Raw genomic sequence first — 21,404 nt, 5'->3', positions numbered from 1 at the left:
CCCGGCCAGCAGCAGCTCCATGACGCTGCCGTACACCTCCTTGCAGGTCAGCTGGGTGTTGGAGAGGAGGTAGGTCAGGGACTCCCCCTCCACCTCCTGCTGCTCACCCAAGCGCCGTTCCGTCTCCTCAACCTTCTTGTCAATCAACTGCCCAGCTGTAGGAAGATGATATACTGTAGCTATAAGATATAACTTTAGCTACAACTCAAGTTAATAGGGATGTACTGTAGCTGCTAATGGGGAAACACAGAGCCGGTTTAACTATGTTATAAAATGTAACTATAAAACTATAAAAAGTAGTTGTACGTATTGGATCAGCTAGGCACTCATTGTAGTTGAGCATTATCATCAATCATATTGCATAATACTTTTATTAGTATTATCAAAAGCATTGTGATCAGAACACTCTCAACCTCAAATCATGCTACCGTCAAATTTGAAGATGCCGTCCCACCCCGCTATGTAACGGTGCCAGTGTGGCGAGAAGCGCTGGGCCCACTTTGGCAGCAATATCACCCCCGTTTTATCTGACATGCAAGAGTAATCACCAGTAATCAAGTTTCTGCATATTGTTTGGGGTTTTTATGCAATTGTGGGGCGAGTTTGCTTATTGAGTGGTAAAAAAAGAGTCAGCTGTGCGATCCATGCGGCTTCCAGGAAGCGCGTGCCCGACTGGGGACAGCTATATGGTGCGGGGCGTGCACGAGTGACGCCGTTGCGTCTCCGCAAAATCAATGATCTTTGTTTGAACATATTGGGGCGACTCCTACCCCCCGGGGAGTCTGGGTAATGGGGTATTCATAATGTTGTTTGGGGAAAAGGGGTTTTATTGTCTTTAGATAACTTGTTTATGTTATTAGGTTAAGTGGGGTTAACGGGTTTGGGGTTCTTTATTGTTTGTGTGTTAATTGTGATGTGTAGTGTGATCGGGGCCATTAGTGAGAGTGTTGTGTGTGTTGGTCAGGTGTGCCGTGTTTTCTGTTGTGTGTTTGAATAAAGGCAGCTCTCGGGGTCGTGCGGTGTATTGAGGCACGAGAGTTGCGCCGCCATTTAAACCTGGGCTCCCGTCTCGTCCTTCCCGTGCTGCTCGCCACATTGGTGTCAGAAGTGGGATGTGGTCTGCGCACGCGCAGAGGGATTTGAGCTTCGCAGTCGAGCCCACGGACAACAACGCACCCTGCGCTATGGGAGTGCAGCGCCCCCCTGTGGCCACGACCGGAAGGGCCGGATAACCAGCAGCTGCCCACCGCCCCCTGGTGGCAAGGACAGCGGTTAGGCTGCAGAAGTTCTCCGGCGTAACGCAACTGGAGCCATACCTGGCCCAGTTCCGGCTGGCGGCGTGGCACAACGGCTGGGGTGCCGAGGAGGCGGTTGTCCACCTGGCTCTGGCGTTGGAGGGGACGGCAGCAGGGGTGCTGCTTGACCTGGACCAAGCGGACCAGCGAGACCTTCAGGCCCTGATCCGAGCACTGGAGAGGCGGTTGGGTGAACGGGTCTCCCGCAACGAGAGCAAGCAGTAGCTGGCTTCTCACCGCCGCAGGGAGTAGGAGAGCCTGGGCGTCTACGCTGCTGACATCCAGCTCTTGACCCGACGCAGCTACCCGGAATTCTCCGCGGCTACACGGGAGGCCCTGGCGCTCCACGCTTTCCTGCGGGGACTGCAGCCGGAGAGTCTGGGGCAGCATGTCCGCCTCACCGAGCCCCATACCCTCGATGCGGCTCTGGACCAGGCGGAACGGGCTGAGGAGGAGCTCTGCCGCCGTGCATCCGTGGACGCGGCTGGGGCAGCGGCCGCCCCCGGCACAAAGAATGTGGAGGTCAAGTCCAGGGAGCGGAAGGGCCGGATCCGGACGGCCACCCTTCCCGCCACCGAGACGGCTGAGGCATCCCTTGCGCAGTGTCGGCAGCTGGTGGACGGGGCAGCGTGCCACTCATCCTCGTCGCAGCCGCCGGCGTGGCCGTCGGAAGGCCAGACGTCGGAGGGCGGCAGAGGATGGGGTGCCCGAACGGTGCCCCAGAGGCCCCCTACAGCAGAACCTGGTGGGGGCCCCGATGGAGGTGGTCCCCGACCACACCCCCAGGACCTCTGCAGACAATTGGAGACGGGCGTCCCAACCCGAGGGGAAGGCTGCACCGCAACGGGGCCGCTACTGGCAGGGGCCAAGGCGGCGGCGCCGGCCCCCTTAACACTCGGGACTGTGCACCGGCCCCCTGAACACTTGGGTGTTGGGGTCGTCGGGACGTCTGACCCCTAAGGTGGGGGCTGTGTGGCGACTCCTACCCCCCGGGGAGTCTGGGTAATGGGGTATTCATAATGTTGTTTGGGGAAAAGGGGTTTTATTGTCTTTATATAACTTGTTTATGTTATTAGGTTAAGTGGGGTTAACGGGTTTGGGGTTCTTTATTGTTTGTGTGTTAATTGTGATGTGTAGTGTGATCGGGACCATTAGTGAGAGTGTTGTGTGTGTTGGTCAGGTGTGCCGTGTTTTCTGTTGTGTGTTTGAATAAAGGCAGCTCTCGGGGTCGTGCGGTGTATTGAGACACGAGAGTTGCGCCGCCATTTAAACCTGGGCTCCCGTCTCGTCCTTCCCACGCTGCTCGCCACAATATACTTTGTAAGTAGTGGCGGGTATGCACGCACGTATAATAACTAAGGTGATGTAGTTTAATTCGTTGAAGATACGTTTGTCTTGACCAGTTTTGATGCATATTTAGTTGATTGATATGTAAACACCCCCACCGATAATTGAGGGATTGGTATGTACCAATCTCGGGTCAGCTGATATAAGGGAGGCGTGTCATTCCCGAGGGGGGGAGCTAGAAGGCGGAAGCTAGGCCATGTGCTCTCTGTATATGCTCTGTTATGTGAGAAGAAAATGGAAATTAAAGTAATTTTTGCTTCACCACTGCCTTTTTGTGCTGATCCTAAGACCGCTTGACATTCTACCCCTTGACAATAAGAAAATAACACATGTCAATTAATAATGAACATTTGTTTCCTTTTTTTGAAAAATCAACATTTATTTCAAAAATGAAAAGAAAGATAAATACTAGAGCTGTCAAGCGATTAAAATATTTAATCGTGATAAATCGCTTTAATGTCATAGTTAACTCTAATTAATCGCGATTAATCGCAAATTCTTTTTCTATGCTAAATATCCCTTGATTTTTTTGTCCCATAATTCTTCTCATTTTAATTCTCTTATCAACATGGTGAAGTGCATCGGCTTGCCTTGTGTAAATGATTTTTTATTGATAACAACATTGGCATATACACTGATCAAAACAGGACGATACAAAAAAAGAGCCTATAGCGCAATTAAACGACTGCTTTGAACAAATGTCATTTGAACATAGCAGTCAGGCTACTGCTTCTTTGTTTTGAGCCAAAGAAAAAAAAAAAAAAAAAAGTTTTTTTTTTTTTTTTTTTTATAAAGTAATTGCGTTAATTGCGCGATAAATTTTTTAACGCCGTTAAATTTGGTTTGCGTTAACGCCGTTAATAACGCGTTTAACTGACAGCTCTAATAAATACTATTATTAAGTCTGTTCCTAGTATCAAAAATAAGTTATACATAAAATAGAAATACGTAATAAAAAACATAAAAACTTTCTTAAATTTGTGCAGCCATAACCATCTTCTTCTTTTAACATTTTTTTGGCATTCAGGAGGCAGAAATTTGTAGCTGTGAAGAATAACTTGGCTACACCTCCTTATGTCTCTTGCTGTGTACACACAAGTCTTTAAAGAAGCATGTGATTGCAGTGAAGGAAGGTAAGCATATCACCATGCTCAGGGCTGAGGCTTGCCCTCTTCTTTGAGGCGATGTTACCCGCTGCTGAAAAAAGACGCTCTGATGGCGTGGATGTGGCGGGTATACACAGCAGGGACTTTGCCAGCTTTGCCAGTGTTGGATAGTGTGCTGCATTATTTTTCCACCATGTCAGTGGATTCTCCTTCTTGGACAGGGGATGTTCTCCAAAATACATCAAGACCTGTAGAATATTCAATACAAAAGACTATTATTTATTACACATTGTAATATTGTTTTAAAAAAGTAATTTCCAGTTTCTGTAGAACATTTATAATTATGTGTAAAATGCTTGTGGAAATTGTTATTGAATCAAAATGGGAAAAAAATAAATAAAACATGCCTCCTTCTGTACAGCTTCATTGGACTGCTGCTCCTCATCTTGTTCATCATCACTGGTGGTGGAGTCTGATTCAAGGAATGATGTGGCCCTCTTGGCAGGTGCTTCTGGTGGGGAGTCCTGTGCTGTGGTAGATGCTCCACTTTCAACAGTGTTCAGCTGTGCATGCTGTTTGGCAGCAAGTGCCATGGTTTGTACTGTGCTTTGGACCTTGAAGACTTCATCAGCAGGCAAGAACTTTAGTTTTCGAAACCTTGGATCCAGAGCAGCAGCAAGCAGGGTGATATTTGGAGTGTCAGGTGTAAACTGAGTTAGTCCTTGCCATCTTTCTGTGATCTGGTCTGTCGCTTGAGTCTGGAACAACCTCACAGGTGCAGTCTCAATTTCTGAACTCTGTATGTTCTTCTTAAGTTTGTGCACAAGATGTGGAAGTGCAGAGAGTGTGACATATTGTTGTCCACTCAAGAACACCTTTGCCGATTCAAAGGGCTCAAGGATCTGGTTCAGCTCCTCAATCAGTTTCCACTGTTCAGGCTTGAGATCGAGGTAGTGTTTCCCTCTCTGGGTCACAGCTGGGTCAGAGAGTAGCAGTCACCGGCCATCTTTGTTCTTGCAGCCTGGACAGCACGGCGTAGGTGCTGTTCCAACGTGTACAGACATCCTGCACCAGCATGTTCTCCTTGGTACCCATTGGCTTCTGCTTAGCCTTCAATTTGGTGCATGCCAGTTCACTCTTCTTAAAGTGTTCAACAAGGCTTCTGGCAGCAGCCACACACTTGATGATAGCCTGGTTGATCTTCAGAGAGCTTTGCACGACCAAGTTGAGGGTGTGTCCTGCACATCGCACTGAGGCCCATCCATGCCTTTCTTGCAAAATCTTTGCTGCTGCTACAACATTAGAGCCGTTGTCATGGACGACAGCCTTGATTTTCTCTGGTGGGATCTCAAATTTAGCAATTACCTCCTCAATCCACACTGCAATATTTGCAGCTGTGTGTCTCTCATCGAGTGGCATTGTTGTCAAGCAGTGGGACACCATTTCCCAGTTCTTCCCAAGATAGTGGCATGTCACCCCCATATAAGCCTCTGTTGCAACACTGATCCAAATATCAGTTGTGAGTGCAACACTGCTGGTCTCTTGCAGGGCTTGCATCACCTTGCATTTGATGCCTTCATACTTCTTCTCCATCTGTGTTGTGAAGAAGGTTCGAGATGGAAGCTCGTATTTTGGATGGAAAGTGGAAATCATTGCTTTAAAGCCACTATCTGCCACCATGCTCAGCGGCCGCATGTCAGCGACAATCGTGTTTAAAATGCTGTGTGTCAACTCAGCTGCACGCTCAGGGGTACATGATGGGGTTTTCAGCATAAATGTGTCAATCCGAGACTGTGATGGATTACTGAAAAAGAAAAAAAAAATATTATTAATATAATATAATTTATTATTATATTCACATTAAACTGCTATTTAGATATTGTATCCATCAATCAAGACACACACGTCTACTTCAAAACACCGTATTGTCTACTAGAAGGGACCAGCTATGGTTCAGCTTAAGCTATCGTGTATTTATTTCTTGAACAGCGCTGTCTTTTTGAAAATAAAGACGTGACGTTAGTCTTGGGGGCATAATTATTAGCCGCCACATTTAATTAACAAGCTATACTTATAACGTTAGTCATAATAAACAACAACTTAGCCTCCATCTGCACTTATGTAGCGTAAACTTTAGCAGCATTGATTTTCAAATTACCTTGTCTCGGGTCGGCGGTCTGCCGAATGGATGTTTTCTTTCGAGATGCTGCAGCATGCAAGTCGTGCTGCTGTGGTACGCCAGCTCGATCTTGCAGTGGACACAAACCACGGTCTTCTCATTAATTCTCAAGGTGAAATGATTCCACACCTTGGACATTCGCTGTCGCTTTCGTTTGCCCGTTTGGCTCTCCTCACTCATGTCTTCCAGTTTTGCAAGTGCTAATGTTACGCCCTAAACAATTCAAAACCGCCGCGTCTGTCCGTTCTGTGGTTGGCGTATGCGCCGGTTGTGACACTAAAAATGGTCCGTGCGGAAAACTGTGACCTCAGCTGTAAAATTAAATAAACGATGAATCGATGCAAGAAAAATTAATCAATCCTTTTTTGTAATCAAATTATTCGAATCAATCGATTAATCGTTTCAGCTCTACAATGGAGTCGATGAAGTGCTGCGTGCCGTCGGGTATTTCGTTCTCCAGACAGCCAATCCTCTTTTCGAACAGAACCGACGATATACTTGTGGGAGCATCCGATTTTTTGCAGCGTTCACCCCAAAAAGGAAGATGCAGCACAAGTCAATAAATGTCAATGCGAATACGCAAATCGAGAAAAAAATTCTGCTGTAATGGGACACCGCAAAAACCTTGTTCCCGTGGATTTCATGTGATCCTATTCTCTCAAACACTCAAAAAATTCACAAATTTCGCTATAGGATTTATTGTGACAGCCTATTAGTGTACACTCCCTGAAGTCCATAAGGAACGGCAACATGGAGGAGAAAGTGATTGTTGTCGTTTCAAGCCATATCTAGCTCAAGTGGGGGCTGGCAGCAGTGAACAACCGTTGAAGCAACAAAGACACTGCAGCATTCAATTGACACTGGCATAGCCCCGCCGATTAGACTGCTAGCCCGCCGTCTAGGGTTTGCCAAGCAAGACGCTGCAGAGCAGATGATATGGGAGATGGCTGCGGCGGGGGTGATAGAACCATCCAAAAGCCCCTGGGCTTCCCCTGCCATCCTGGCAAAAAAGGACGACAACTGGAGGTTCTGTGTGTACTATTGTCGTCTGAACAATGCGACCCGCAAGGACTCCTACCCCTTGCCCCTCATTGTTGACGCCCTGGACCAATTTGCTGGATCATAGTGGTACAGCTCACTGGACCTGCGGAGTGGCTGCTGGCAGGTGGAGCTTGCACCAGAAGCAAGAACAAAGAGAGCTTTCACCATCAGTCAAGGGCTCTGGCAGTTCCGTGTGGTGCACTTTGGTCTCTGTAATGCCTCCACCACGTTCCCCCACCAGCGACGTTGGACTGGGGGCAGTCCTGTCGCAGGAGGGGGCCGGGGGCGAGATAGTGGTGGCTTATTACACTCGCTCTTTGAGCTGTCCTGAGTGCAATTACTGTGTCACCCAATGTGAGCCCCTACCTTTACGGCCAGCCCTTCCTCCAACAGACGGATCAGCCTCAAGGAGCCTGAGGGTCAAGTGGCCCGTTGGATTGAGCCCCTGCAGGATTACATTTTCAAGGTCCAGTACCGAGCAGGGCACCTGCACAATAAAGCAGAGCTTTGGACCCCTGTAGACTTACCCTTTGGAGCCCCCCCTCCCTGACACTGATGTCCCCAAAATCACGGGCTTGGAGTACCTGCGGGACATACAACAGTGTCTGGCGTAGGCCAACGAATTTGCCCGGCAGTGCCAGGAACAGGCAGGGAGGCAGCAAAAGCAGGGGTATGACCTCCGTTGTCAGGGACACTCCTTTGCTCCTGGGGAGGGATGTGGGTCTACAACCCTCCTCATCATCATCCGCCTCTCCGGGGTCGGGTCGCGGGGGGAGCAGCTCAAGCAGGGGGCCCCAGACTTCCCTTTCCCGGGCCACATTGACCAGCTCTGACGGGGGGATCCCGAGGCGTTCCCAGGCCAGTGTTGAGATATAATCTCTCCACCTAGTCCTGGGTCTTCCCCGAGGTCTCCTCCCCACTGGACGTGCCTGAAACACCTCCCAAGGAAGGCGCCCAGTGGGCATCCTTACCAGATGCCCGAACCACCTCAGCTGACTCCTTTCTAAGTAAAGGAGCAGCGGCTCTAATCCGAGTTCCTCACGGATGGCTGAGCTTCTCACCCTATCCCTAAGGGAGACGCCAGCCACCCTTCTGAGAAAACTCATCTCGGCCGCTTGTACCCGCGATCTCGTCCTTTCGGTCATAACCCAGCCCTCATAACCATAGGTGAGGATAGGAACGAAGATCGACCGGTAGATCGAGAGCTTTGCCTTGCGGCTCAGCTCTCTTTTCGTTACAACGGTGCGGTACAGCGAACGCAATACCGCCCCCGCTGCTCCGATTCTCCGGCCAATCTCACGCTCCATAGTACCCTCACTCGCGAACAAGACCCCGAGGTACTTGAACTCCTTCACTTGGGCTAAGGACTCATTTCCTACACTCAAAAAAATATTTAAGCCCAAAAGTTAAAATGTATGCATTTCAATTACATGACAATTTTCCATCTATTTTGATCACATAACTCCAATGTAAAAAATGACATTTCAATCCATGTTTATTAATCATGTTCATTCAACATGAATAAATTAGATAAACTCAACATTAATCAATTAAATTGGACTTACTCAGGTATTATGCATAAACCCAATGTATTTGGTTAGATTACATGAACATGATTAATAAACATGGATTGAAATGTCATTTTTTACATTGGAGTTATGTGATCAAAATAGATGGAAAATTGTCATGTAATTGAAATGCATACATTTTAACTTTTGGGCTTAAATAGTCTTCACTGTACCTCAGTTTTCGTATTCTGCTGAAATTCAGCTACAACAATCACTGTTTACAAAAACACAAGTTAAATATCATTTTGCGAAGAAATAAGAAGGTAGGACATACATTAGAGCAATTATCCATATTTATTACGACAACAAGGAGCCTGGAAAGGAATTTGGAAAAGAAATAAAAAACAAATACATTTATTGACAGTTGTACAAATTAGTACAATCTCCTGTGTGTGTGTGTGGAGATTGAGACTGATCCAGAGGCAACTGTTAGTGTGATCTGAAGAGCACTAAATTACAAGAATAACGCTGAGCTCAAATTAGGTCGTCACTTTTACACTCCCACATTCACACGAACCAGCAGAAAAAAAAGAAAGGGTGGAAGGGACAGATTAGCTGATCAATATTTTAGTAGAGAAAACCCAACAAAAAATGCCACTAATACTTACTATTAAGAGGTTGCCCTGGTTTTCACAAAGTAAATCCAAAGAGAGAATACCTGAATATGAAAATTTAGGAAAAGTAGGCTATAAGTGACAATTCACACGAGACGATAAATGTAAGTCCATGGGCATGAATCCCCCCCCCCCCCCCCCCCAACAGCCGCCATTACCAACTCTCGTCCAAAACTGTGGTAATATGGCATCTTTGGACGTTTTAATACATTTGGAGATGGCAAAGTATAGCATATATTCGAACTGTGTTTTATCAAAACAACCACGTTATCATAGATTACCAGTACACTCCCGACAAGAGGCTCTCACTCCCTACTCAACGGCTGGACGTGTAAGGTCGGCAACCACTCCCTCGATTGCACCTTAACGGCCAGGAGCCAGTCAATCGCGGGGACATGCGAAATACGATAGCTAGCTAAATGCTTTGGCAGACCCAATGTCGTAGTGCTAGCCACCTGACGTAAACCATGCCTAAATGCTAAGGGCACAAGCCGTTGCACAAGGGATTTGCGATACCAAGGGATTTGCGATACCATTGTGAAAGCAATAGCATATTTATGGTGTTTCATGACTATTTTCCTAGCCAGGTTACCCAGCTAGTTAGCTAAATAGTTAGCTAGTGCTAGTTACAGAGCTAGATAACTCGCCTAAATGAATAAAGAAACGCTTATATTCAGTAACAGAACATCTATTCTAATGTTACCCATTAAACATGTGGACATCTAATAAATAATCGGTTTCTAGTTAACTTAAACGGATAAAAAGCTTACCAAACTCGGTCCATTCATCAGCACGAGGTCTGCAGGAATGAAAGAGTGGTGTGCCCGCGTGCTTCAGGTGGATCCAATGAATTCCAGTGAAACGATTAAATAGACTTAATGTGAATAAATCAGATTTAATTTCCTATTGAACTGGTTTATGTTGTATTTAATGAATATGGATGAATATAATATATGATGTATTTACTTTAAACAGGTTTAATTTAAATGTTAAGCTTAAAGTTTATTATGGCAAAAAATCATTTTTTTGAGTGTACCCGGAGTAAGCAATCCACCGGTTTCCTGCTATGAGTCATGGCCTCAGAATTAGCGGTGCTGATCCTCATCCCAGCCGCTTCACACTCGGCCGCCAGCCGATCCAGTGAGTGCTGAAGGTCACAGGCCGATGATCCAATGAGGACCACATCATCTGCAAAAAGCAGTGACGAGATCCTCAGACCACCGAACTGCAACCCCTCCCCACCACGACTACGCCTCGATATCCTGTCCATGTATATCACAAACAGGATTGGTGACAAGGCGCAGCCCTGGCGGAGACCAGCACCCACTGAGAACGAAACTGACTGGCTGCCGAGAACACGAACACAGCTCTCGCTTTGGGAGTACAAAGATTGGATGGCCCTGAGGATAGACCCCCTTACCCCATACTCCCGCAGCACCTCCCACAGTTTCTCCCGGGGGACCCGGTCATACGCCTTCTCCAGATCCACAAAACACATGTAGACCGGATGGGCATACTCCCAGGCCCCCTCCAGGATCCTTGCGAGAGTGAAGAGCTGGTCCGTAGTTCCACGTCCGGGGCGAAAACCGCATTGTTCCTCTTCAATCTGAGGTTCGACGATCGGCCGAACCCTCCTTTCCAGCACCTTGGAGTAGACTTTACCAGGGAGGCTGAGAAGTGTGATACCCCGGTAATTGGCACACACTCTCTGGTCCCCCTTTTTGAACAGGGGAACCACCACCCCGGTTTGCCACTCCTTTGGCACTGTACCCGACTCCCACGCGATGTTGAATAGGCGTGTCAACCATGACAGCCCCTCAACACCCAGAGCCTTTAGCATTTCCGGCTGGATCTCATCAATCCCTGGGGCTTTGCCACTGCGGAGATGTTTGACTACCTCAGTGACCTCCACCAGGGAAATTGACGACGAAACACCATCAACCTCGAGCTCTGCCTCCAACATAGAGGGCGTGTTATTCAGATTCAGGAGTTCCTCAAAGTGTTCCTTCCAACGTCCGACGACCTCCTCAGTTGAGGTCAACAGAGTCCCATCCTTACTGTACACAGCTTGGATGGTTCCTCGTTTCCCCCTCCTGAGGTGCCGGATAGTCTTCCAGAAACACTTTGGTGCCGACCGAAAGTCCTTCTCCATGGCCTCTCCGAACTTCTCCCACACCCGCTGCTTAGCCTCCGACACGGCAGCCGCTGCAACCCTTCGAGCCTGTCGGTACCCTGCAACTGAGTCAGGAGTCCTCCAGGATATCATATCCCGGAAGGCCTCCTTCTTCAGTCGGACGGCTTCCCTGACCACCGGTGTCCACCACGGTGTCCGAGGGTTACCGCCCCTTGAGGAGCCTAAGACCCTGAGGCCACAGCTAGCCACCGCAGCTTCAGCAATGGAGGCTTTGAACACCGCCCACTCCGGCTCAATGCCCCCAACCTCCACAGGAATGCCAGAAAAGCTCCGCTGGAGGTGTGAGTTGAAGATACCTAGGACGGGGGCCTCCTCCAGACGTTCCCAGTTCACCCGCACTACTCGTTTGGGCTTACCAGGTCCATCCGGAAATTTCCTCCATTCCCTGATCCAACTCACAACCAGATGGTGGTCGGTTGAGAGTTCCGCCCCTCTCTTTACCCGAGGGTCCAAAACATGCGGCCTCAGATCAGATGACACGATCACGAAATCGATCATCGATCTTCGGCCTAGGGTACTCTGGTACAAGGTACACTTATGAGCACCCTTATGTTCGAACATGGTGTTTGTTATGGATAATCCATGACTAGCACAGAAGTCCAATAACAAACGACCGCTCGGGGTCTACAACCCAACCCGGCAAAAGGCAGTCTCTCCTTAACTGGGCACCCTGTGGTTGGGACCCTTTGAGGTGTTGGAACAGCTTTCAGACGTTGTGTATCGGGGACGGCTGGTGGTTTTGCGACGAGACCGCTTGGCATCCTAACGCCTCTTGGCTGTCGGACTTATAGACATCTCCTAGCAACCTCCAAAAGCCATGCAATTCCACGGGTTCGAAGGCGGCCGGTGCAGCTTCCCCGTCCCTATAGAGACTTTGTTGTCAATACATTTCTCCCACCAGCATGTAGCCTGAGGACAGGCAACATGCTGGTTGGGGCAATGTATTGCCGGGCTTCACAACCTGGAGGTATAATAGATGCAACTGGTACTTGGAACAACGTGGGTGTGGGGGGGCATACGGCGTCTGGCCTGCAGGGGGGAGTATGGGCATGTTGGGAGCACATCGGATCGGCTGGGTGGATTGGGTCTGATTGCAGACACCTGCTCGCAATCAGACCAATCTGGGAGTGTGTATTTACGGGACTACGACACCGTCGCCGTTTCGCCAGGGCCATCTGGGACCGGCTTGGCCTCCATCCGGAGGAACATCGGCGCCGTTTCCGGCCTTTGTCCTTCGCTGAGGAGGACCGACCCTTCGCCTATGCCCAGCAGCTGCGGGACCAAGCAAGGAAGTGGCTGGTCCCGGACCGGAACACGCCAGAGGGGGTCGTCAAGCTGATAACCCTGGAGAGGTTCATCGAGGGGCTTTCGTCCAGAACCGCCGCCTGTGTCCAGTACCACCGCCCGAGAGCCTGTCGACCTCGCGGAGAGCCACCTGCCACCCCCTCCGACGGGCCAGCGACCACCTACACCAGGCCCGCGCACCGGCGCAGCTGCCCTGCGGTGGGACAGGCCGAGCCCGGTGCCGAGGGCGAAATGGGGGGCCAGAGCGGGCATGTGAATCGCCTCCCCCCCCCCCCTGCAGACGGGCGCTCAGACGGCAGGGGAGGGGTGTTGGCGGTGCGGACGGCCTGGCCACTTCCGGCAGGAGTGCCCTATGATGGAGGTGGGCCAGGTCGTCAGCGTCACCGGTGCCCCGTCTCCCCCCCATGGTCCAGGCGAGGCGTACAGTGTCCTGGTAAGGATACAGCGGGGTACGTAACAGGCGCTTTTGGATTCTGGCTGCATGCAGACCATGATCCATCAGCGCCTGGTGCGATCCGAGGCATTGGTGGAGGCATCTAGCATTTCGGTGAGGTGTATACACAGGGATGTTCACGAGTATCCCTTGGTTCCTATCGAAATTTGTTATGGGGGGAAAAAGCATAGAATCAAGGCGGCTGATAGTTCGAGCCTCACGCATCCCCTGATTCTAGGGTTGGATCGGATTGGGTTTCCACAGGCTGTTAGGGGGACTACGGGGTGCGTACATGACAGATAGGGACATGTGATTTGTGTGCTGTGTTCTGCGCCAATGCGGGGACGTCTGACGCTGTTTAGGGACCGGGGGAGGCGCTGAGTCCTCAACCCGAGATCCCAGTGCCAAGGTTCCCGACGGTGAAGATTTTGCCCCTTGAGCAGTCTCAAGACGCTACCCTACGCTCAGCCTTCGACCAAGTGATAGCTATTGATGTTACTCGGGTACAGCCAGACGCAGTGCTGACTTACCCACACTTTGTGGCGGTCAGGGATAGGCTTTATCGGGTGGGTCTTGACCCCCAGAGAGAGGAGGTTGTAACCCAATTGCTGGTACCCAGGAGCCGCTGGGAAATGATTTTCCAGGCTGCGAATTATAACCCTATGGCGGGCCATTTGGGATACGATACAACACTTAACGGGATAATGGCTTGGATCTATTGGCCGGGGGTTCGGGCGGAGTTGCGCAGGTGGTGCGCCTCCTGTCCCGAGTGTCAGTTGGTGAATCCCCCGGCCGTCCCCAGGGCTCCCTTGTGGCCCCTGCCCCTGGTGGAAGCCCCCTCCTTCCTTTGTGCGAACATCCGCGAAGAGTGTTGCGCAGGCATTGTTTCATGTCATATCGCGGGTGGCAATCCCAAAAGACATTCTCACTTACCAGGGCACCAATTTCATGTCACGCACGATTAGGGAACCTTACGTGTTGTTTAAGGTCAAGGCCATCCGCACGAGCGTCTATCACCCAGCCACGGAGGGCTTGTGTGAGAGGTTTAACCGGACGTTAAAGTCCATGATCCGTAAGTTCGTACACGAGGATGCTCGAAATTGGCATCAATGGCTAGACCCTCTGTTGTTTGCAGTGCCGGAACTGCCTCAGGCTGCCACGGGGTTTTCCCCATTTGAGTTGCTCTATGGGCGCAAGCCCAGGGGTGTCCTGGACCTCTTTAAAGAAAACTGGGAGGAGGGAGATCCAGTATCTGGGGTACCACCTGGGGGGGGGGAAGGTCCGGCCGCAGGTCGGTAAGACTGCTGCGGTTGCCGCCTCCCCTCGACCCAGGCCCAAGAAGGAGGTGAGGCGGCTTCTGGGTCTGGCAGGGTAATACCGGCAGTTTGTGCCACACCTCTCGGACCTAGCCAGCCCATTGACCGACCTCACCCGTAAGAGGGCCCCAGAAGTGTCGTTTGAGGCTATTAAAACAGCCCTCTGTGGGGAAGCGGTCTTGTGTGCTCCTAACTTTGATCTCCCTTTTTCCCTGCAGACAGACATGTCGGACAGGGGATTGGGCGCGGTCCTGACTCAGCAGGTGGAGGGGGCCGACCGACCAGTGCTGTACCTGAGCCGCAAACTATCAGACCGGGAGGGTTGGTACAGCACGGTGGAGAAGGAGTGTCTCGCCATCTGATGGGCGGTCGGCGCCCTTCGCTGCTACCTGCTGGGTCGCGCGTTCACCCTCTACTCCGACCACGCCCCCCTCCAGTGGCTCCACCGCATGAAGGATGTCAACGTGAGGATTACCCGGTGGTACCTCGCGTTGCAACCCTTCAACTTTCGGTTTGTGTACAGGCCTGGGGCGCAGATGGCCGTGGCGGACTTCCTCTTCCATTCCGGGGGAGGGGGGGGGGGGGGGGGAGTGAGTTGGCGGCCGGATGTGTGTCCCCGGCCTGAGTCGGGCGGTGGGGGTGTGTGGGGGGACATACGGCGTCTGGTCTGCAGGGGGGAGTATGGGCATGTTGGGAGCACACCGGATTGGCTGGGTGGGTTGGGTCTCATTGTGGACAACTGCTAGCAATCAGACTAATCAGGTAGTGTGTATTTACGTGCCTGCTTTATCTTGTACTGGGAAGGGATCAGGAGCAGAGACAAGGACTGGAGCACATGAACTACGTTGTGAGAAAGTCTCTGGAAACGCTCCCTGGGACCGCGGTGGCAGATTTATAATTTCTGGACTGTCGTAACTCCAGCAAATAAAAGTCTTCCGTGTGTTTCCAAGCAACCCCGGTGTCCATTCGCTCATTGAACTTGTTACAATTGGATTCAATTTAAGAGGATGAAGGTGCAAACCATCTTGGTCAACATCACTTTGATCTTGCACTTTTTACCCGGATATGGACCGTTTTAACTGCTTGTAAAATCTTTTTCTGGAGGTACTTTATGGACTTTTTTGTGTAGATCATTGCAATGTTTGTAATGCACTGTCAAAGACAAAGTGTTTTGTTGTGAAACACTTTGAAGACGTGCAGTATAACACAGCCATAATGCAAACTGAAACTCTAAGGACAGGGCAAGGGTCAGCTGCATTTTAAAGCAGTATGCCGATTCACATGGCGTATCCCTTTAAAGGCCGTGTTGCAGGGTTTATTTTCCAACGAATTTGTGCAATTTGTTTGTTGGTAATAAAGATTTAAACTGTTTTTTATTGTATTTAATGTTTTTAGGTATCACAAAATCTTATCATGAAAAAATAAATAAAACTTTAACTTTAACACTGTTTTGGAGACATTTTAAAATGATACACATATTGTGAGTGCTTTATGTACCCATTATTCAAAACTTACGGTTAACTTGCACGTAGGCTTTTAACCATGTAACCATTACAACTGATTTAACTTATAACTGATTGAACATCTTATTACTTATCTTCTTGTATAATGTCCCCACGTAGGTTACATAGACCTGCACAGACTCTCAGAATTTTGTCAAATTTCGGGGCAAGGTTAATGGGCCCTGTTTGAGAGACTATTCTGTAGTTCTTCAGGCTGCATATGACCCTATCAACGTGCACTCGGACGTTAGTTATGCGCCTCGTGTTGGTGGTGTCTTCTTCGGACAACGGAAGGCCTCTTCTGGTGAAAGCTGGCAGGACGAGCTTGACTTGACGTTCAAACAGAAGATCTTGGATAACAACTACTCGGTCAGCCATCACCTCATCACCTGGACGCAGATACTCCAGAAACCCTGAGTTGGTTGTGATGAACTTGTCACTGCATTTCCCACCATATGCTGGAGGGATGAACATAATCAAACCACATTGTGAAATAGCTATGAGGAACTTGATTGTATTATGTCCATAGTAATGACTGTAAGACTCGCCTCCTGAGTCCAGATTGTGAGCCTTCTGAAGAGGGGTCTCAGAAAAGTCGATTACGCATGTGGTTAATGGATAATGTTCCTTGAAGCTCTGTGGCATCGTTGCCTGGATCGTCTTCCTGGGCAGCCATGGAACATAGCACATCATCTTCTCCTCCATGAAGTCCAGCCACTGAGAGATTATCCTACTGACCACAGACTGGGACACTCTGAACCTCTCTGCGATGTCGGCCTGCAATAGGTTCAGCCGGAGCTCCATCAGGGTCATCAACAGTTGATCCTTGGGATGTAGCTGAGAGATTCTGCATCCTTCTTTAAGGTCGTCGGATAAAGCCTCAAAGGCATCCACTGACAACCCAGTGTACAGTAGACACAGCCGATCATTCCGGAGAAGTTCGGTGTGTACAAGATGTTGTTCGGGACACTGTGTTGCCTGGTCATGGAGGAGAGGACAATGGAGTGAGTCACTGACAGCATAGATGTGATCTTCCATGAATGTATACTTACCCTGTGTAGAGGCATCACGGTGTGTCATCCCACCAGTCAACCCATCAGTCTCCTGGATTGCAGAGCTGGTTGAGGGTTCTGTAGAAATAACAGCATCAGACATCAGTAAGTTATCAACGATAAGGTTAATCATTTTGCTACCTTTCAACATAACCAGTCCTGGACATCAAATTAGAAAGCCTCGAACTGATCTTATCTTGTAATGCTGTTCATTTATTGAGGTCAAGCCAAGGCATAGATACGGGTAGGCTATATGCTGATCATACTCATTAGACGCTAGCTGGCTAACGACTAGCGAAATTGATAGCTGTTAGTGCTAAAATGTTATCTGACCATGGAGCCTCACAAGCATTCGATGAGCCTTTTTCGCCGGAGGAATAACATATTGTGATGAGGCGGTTCCAAATACAAATACAGCTTCAGACGTAGGTTTAGCCGATAAAGGCATTTATTATGCAGGGTTTGCAATCATATAAGTTGGACTACACCTAGGATCTCCGAGGAACTCTAGTGTAGTGCTGGCCCGAGTCTTTCCTTGTCGTCACTCGTCTCCTCCCCTTGTCTGCTCCTGAGTGTCTTTTAAAGTGTCTTCCTGGCTGTCCAGCCAGGTGCCTCCCATCTCGCTGATTGGGGTTTGACGGCTGCTCTCCGTCGCCGGCTAGTGGATGACGGTAGTATATGCCGTCCAGGATGAAACCTCGGGTCCGTCCGGGCCGAGGTATAAGGGGCGGGACGCCACAATATCCCAACCATTTCTCGGGGTATGGGAGTTGGTCTGATGGTCTGCCGTCCACAAAATGAAAAGAACAGTGTAGGGTTTTTTCTGAGGGTTCTTCAAATTTAGCGCCTTTAGCCACATACGCCGGCCCTCATCGCTGGATGGCGGAGGATGAAGATTGAAGGTTGCCCCACAACATTCTGCCCTGGTTTTCCCGTGTACAACACAGTATTGTTGCAAGGACACCCGTCTTTCATTCCAGTTGTTATGGCAGCCCCGCACGGAACAAATAATGCTGATCATCTTGACTAAAATTGCTAATGTATTGTGCCACTGATAACGGACAGAGTTGCTCAACCGGAAGATAGAACACAAAACGGAACCAATATGGCGCCCCCCTTGTTTACGTGCGGAATAAGGTGAATAGTCTAGATTTTAATCATTAAATTAACATACTTCTCCACACAGGCTTCACTGAAGCATAGGGTGTCCTGGTCTTCAATGGCATTCCATCCAAGGTCTCAGGCTGCACAAGGTTATTGTCAGTAACCTCAGTAATCCTGAAAATATCGAACATCAATGTGAGAGCTAGATCGAGTTTTGTTTATTTATTCTTATATATATATATATATGTATAATTAAAGAAAGGATATGTGTTAGAATAGAATAGACTTTATATCATAGAATTTGATATAAAGTCAAACCATTAATTTAATTTAATTTATTTATTGGCAGGATAAGCCCCTTGAGATGAAGCATCTTGTTTTTGAGGGGGTCCTCCTATGAACTTGATGCCTTTGCTGTCTTAACAATTTTTTTGCATCTTTTCCATTTACCTGTACACAGTTGGCCAATCTGGGTCCATGGCGTGACCAGGCCTTCCACGCTTCCTCTCATTCTTCTTCAGGGCCTCCATGTCTGGTGGTGTGATCCTGAAGCGCTTAGTCCCCCTCTTGGACCTCCTCTTGTATGACTCTTTCTGTCTCTCCTGGGCCTTCTCTATGTTGCCAGTCACCTGATGCAGGATAGTTAATCGCTATATGAATATTTTGCCCTCGCAATTGTGCAAGGCAACTAACTTAACTACTGGTGATGTCCTCAAATATGAAGCAAAAACATAAATACATAATGATAATAAAATAATTAATGATTTGCTTCCCATTTATAATACACTTGCCTTGTCAATGACCTTTCCATCGCTCTCAGCCCTTGCCTGGACGTACTTCGCAATGTCCCCCTTATCTGGAGAAGCAATGTCCACAAATCATCTGGAAGATCTCCAGTGGTCTTAAGTAACATAGGAAAAAGAAAGGCAAAGGACAAGCAATAAAGTATGTTCCAATCAGGAACAAAATTATTATTTTGACATATATATACTTCTCATGTTGATTTCCCACTGTTAAGTCGTCTCCTCATACCATACAAAGTGTAAATTCCTCCCTGAAGAGTGAAAATGTTGATTTAGAAATTGTTAATATGGTAATATTAAAAAGTCAACCACTACACACCTCTGAAAACAGACGTGGCTCCCGTCCATACATCAGACGATGAATACCTGGAAGAGGCTTGGACACAACAGTTATTTGAAAAAAAAAATTCTTGTTCTTCCCACCTCTCCTGTTGTCCATCAAGGGTCTTGCCAATGGACCTCTTCATTGTCTGATTGGTCCTCTCATCCAGTCCGTTGGTCTGTCAAAACAGCAAAGTACAAGCAAGGGGAATAGAGAATTGAAAGAGTGTCACAAATATTTATAAGTTAATAGTAACATTATTTAGAAGCTTATCGATCTTTCTTTTATGTCAGTTATATTTCTTTATTACGCAGCTTTGTTGAATACTCGATTCTGATTGGTCAATTAGGGCATTCTACGGTCTGTTATTTCTGTATAACAGACCGCTGCTATGAATAACTTTTGCTATGGACGCAGTTCTGATCATATTCGCGTCGGGGTCCTGCATCACCCTGTTGGGGTTTATTTCTCAATAATGACCGTCTCACTGTACATTATCCCATACATAATAAACACTATACCTGAGGGTGGTATGCTGATGTGATTCGGTGCGTGACACCAAACTCCTCAAACAGGGACTTGTTTACCTGAATTAAGAAATTCAACAGTTATTAGGTTTCTTGTTTGCCAGTGTTAATCAATAACTGTTAAATCACACATGTGTAAATACTTCACCTTGTTCCAGAATTCATGACCCTGGTCTGTCAAGATGACCTCAGGAGCCCCATGAGTGTAGAAAATGTCCATCAAAGCCTGTGGAACATCAAAATAAACTGAAATCATTCTCCAACACCCCCCCCCCCCCCCAAGGCAAACTTTTCTGTCAGTTTTAACAACATTCTGCATTCACAATATGTGACTACGCTGCAAATGTTGCTATGATTTAGACACCTGTGATGTGGCAGTCGCAGTCTTGTCCTTGATGGGCCTGGCCTCCACCGACTTAGGGACGAAGTCAGTTGCTGTCAGATAGAAGCGGTTCCCATTCTTTGAGGCTTTGAATGGGTCAATTAGGTCAACACCTAGAGTAGGGACACAAATAAACTAGAGCTGTCAGTTAAACGCGTTATTAACTGCGTTAACGCAAACCAATTTTAACGTCGTTAAAAAAAATATCGCGCGATTAACGCAATTGTTTTATTTAAAAATAATAAAAAAAAAAAAAAAAAAAAAAAATTTCTTTGGCTCAAAACATAGAAGCAGTAGCCTGACTGCTATGTTCAAATGACATTTGTTCAGAGCAGTCGTTTAATTGCACTATAGGCTCATTTTTTGTATCGTCCTGTTTTGACCAGTATATGCCAATGTTGTTATCAATAAAAAATCATTTGCACAAGGCAAGCCGATGCACTTCACCATGTTGATAAGATAATTAAAATGAGAAGAAATATGGGACAAAAAAATCAAGGGATATTTAGCATAGAAAAATAATTTGCGATTAAACGCGATTAATCACGAGTTAACTATGACATTAATGCGATTAATCACGATTACATATTTTAATCGCTTGACAGCTCTAATATAAACACATGCCAAGTACCTGCCCACAGGCCATGACGTTATGGAGATAGAAAAGGCAATACAGTACATTAAGAAAATAATAAAAATTAAACTATTACTTCGAGAGGTTGTAGCCGTTTCACAGAACCCAAAAGCAAGACGTCTCACCAATCATATGCCAGAGTGACTTTGGTTTGATGGGCTTCAACTCTGGTGCCTCTGTTTTCACTTGCTCAAACCTCTGGCATGACATGCAGCTTTTCACCTTTGCAACACAAGGAGATTAAAAACAACAGATTTACTAATATGCTCTAGAGTAGAGGCGATTTTCTTTGCGTGTCACAGTAGTTTGACTGAACAATTACATATATAAGGCAATAACTATACATTTTCTTTAAATCTCATGTGCATGCGGCATCAACGTATCACAGGAAATATTAGAGCTGATCTGGATGAAACATAACTTGAACAAATTGATCACTTGCCCAGTCCTGAGCATCTGTGGTAATTGTCTTCCAGTAGAAGTGTTGGTTGATCTTTGTCTCCAAAGTGGCCAGCATGGACTTCTGTCAGCACCTAATCCTTCTCTTTCTCAGTGAGGATCACCCTCCTCATTGAAAGGCTACTCTCCCCAAGGTAGTTCATACAATTTTCTAGAAAGAGGGAGAGAACATACATCAGCACTGCATCAGCTGTAGATTGCTTATAACTTAATTCAGTTTC

General features: G+C 47.9%; 1 protein-coding gene across 1 annotated transcript; it reads right to left on the bottom strand.

Annotated features, from left to right (window-relative positions):
* Positions 1–15,818: 15,818 nt before the first annotated feature.
* Positions 15,819–17,126, bottom strand: LOC115545815 (uncharacterized). Its single transcript, XM_030359255.1, has 2 exons — positions 16,953–17,126; positions 15,819–16,878 (listed from the first exon to the last, which is right to left on the bottom strand). Exons 1-2 carry the CDS (start codon positions 16,965–16,967, stop codon positions 15,988–15,990), a joined length of 906 nt encoding a protein of 301 aa, XP_030215115.1. The 5' UTR covers positions 16,968–17,126; the 3' UTR covers positions 15,819–15,987.
* Between the last annotated feature and the right edge of the window lie 4,278 nt (positions 17,127–21,404).

Source organism: Gadus morhua, chromosome 6 (assembly GCF_902167405.1).
Source record: "Gadus morhua chromosome 6, gadMor3.0, whole genome shotgun sequence".
Taxonomy (NCBI): domain Eukaryota; kingdom Metazoa; phylum Chordata; class Actinopteri; order Gadiformes; family Gadidae; genus Gadus; species Gadus morhua.
The sequence above is the reverse complement of the archived record's forward strand: the minus strand, read 5'-3'. Positions and strand labels throughout refer to the sequence as shown.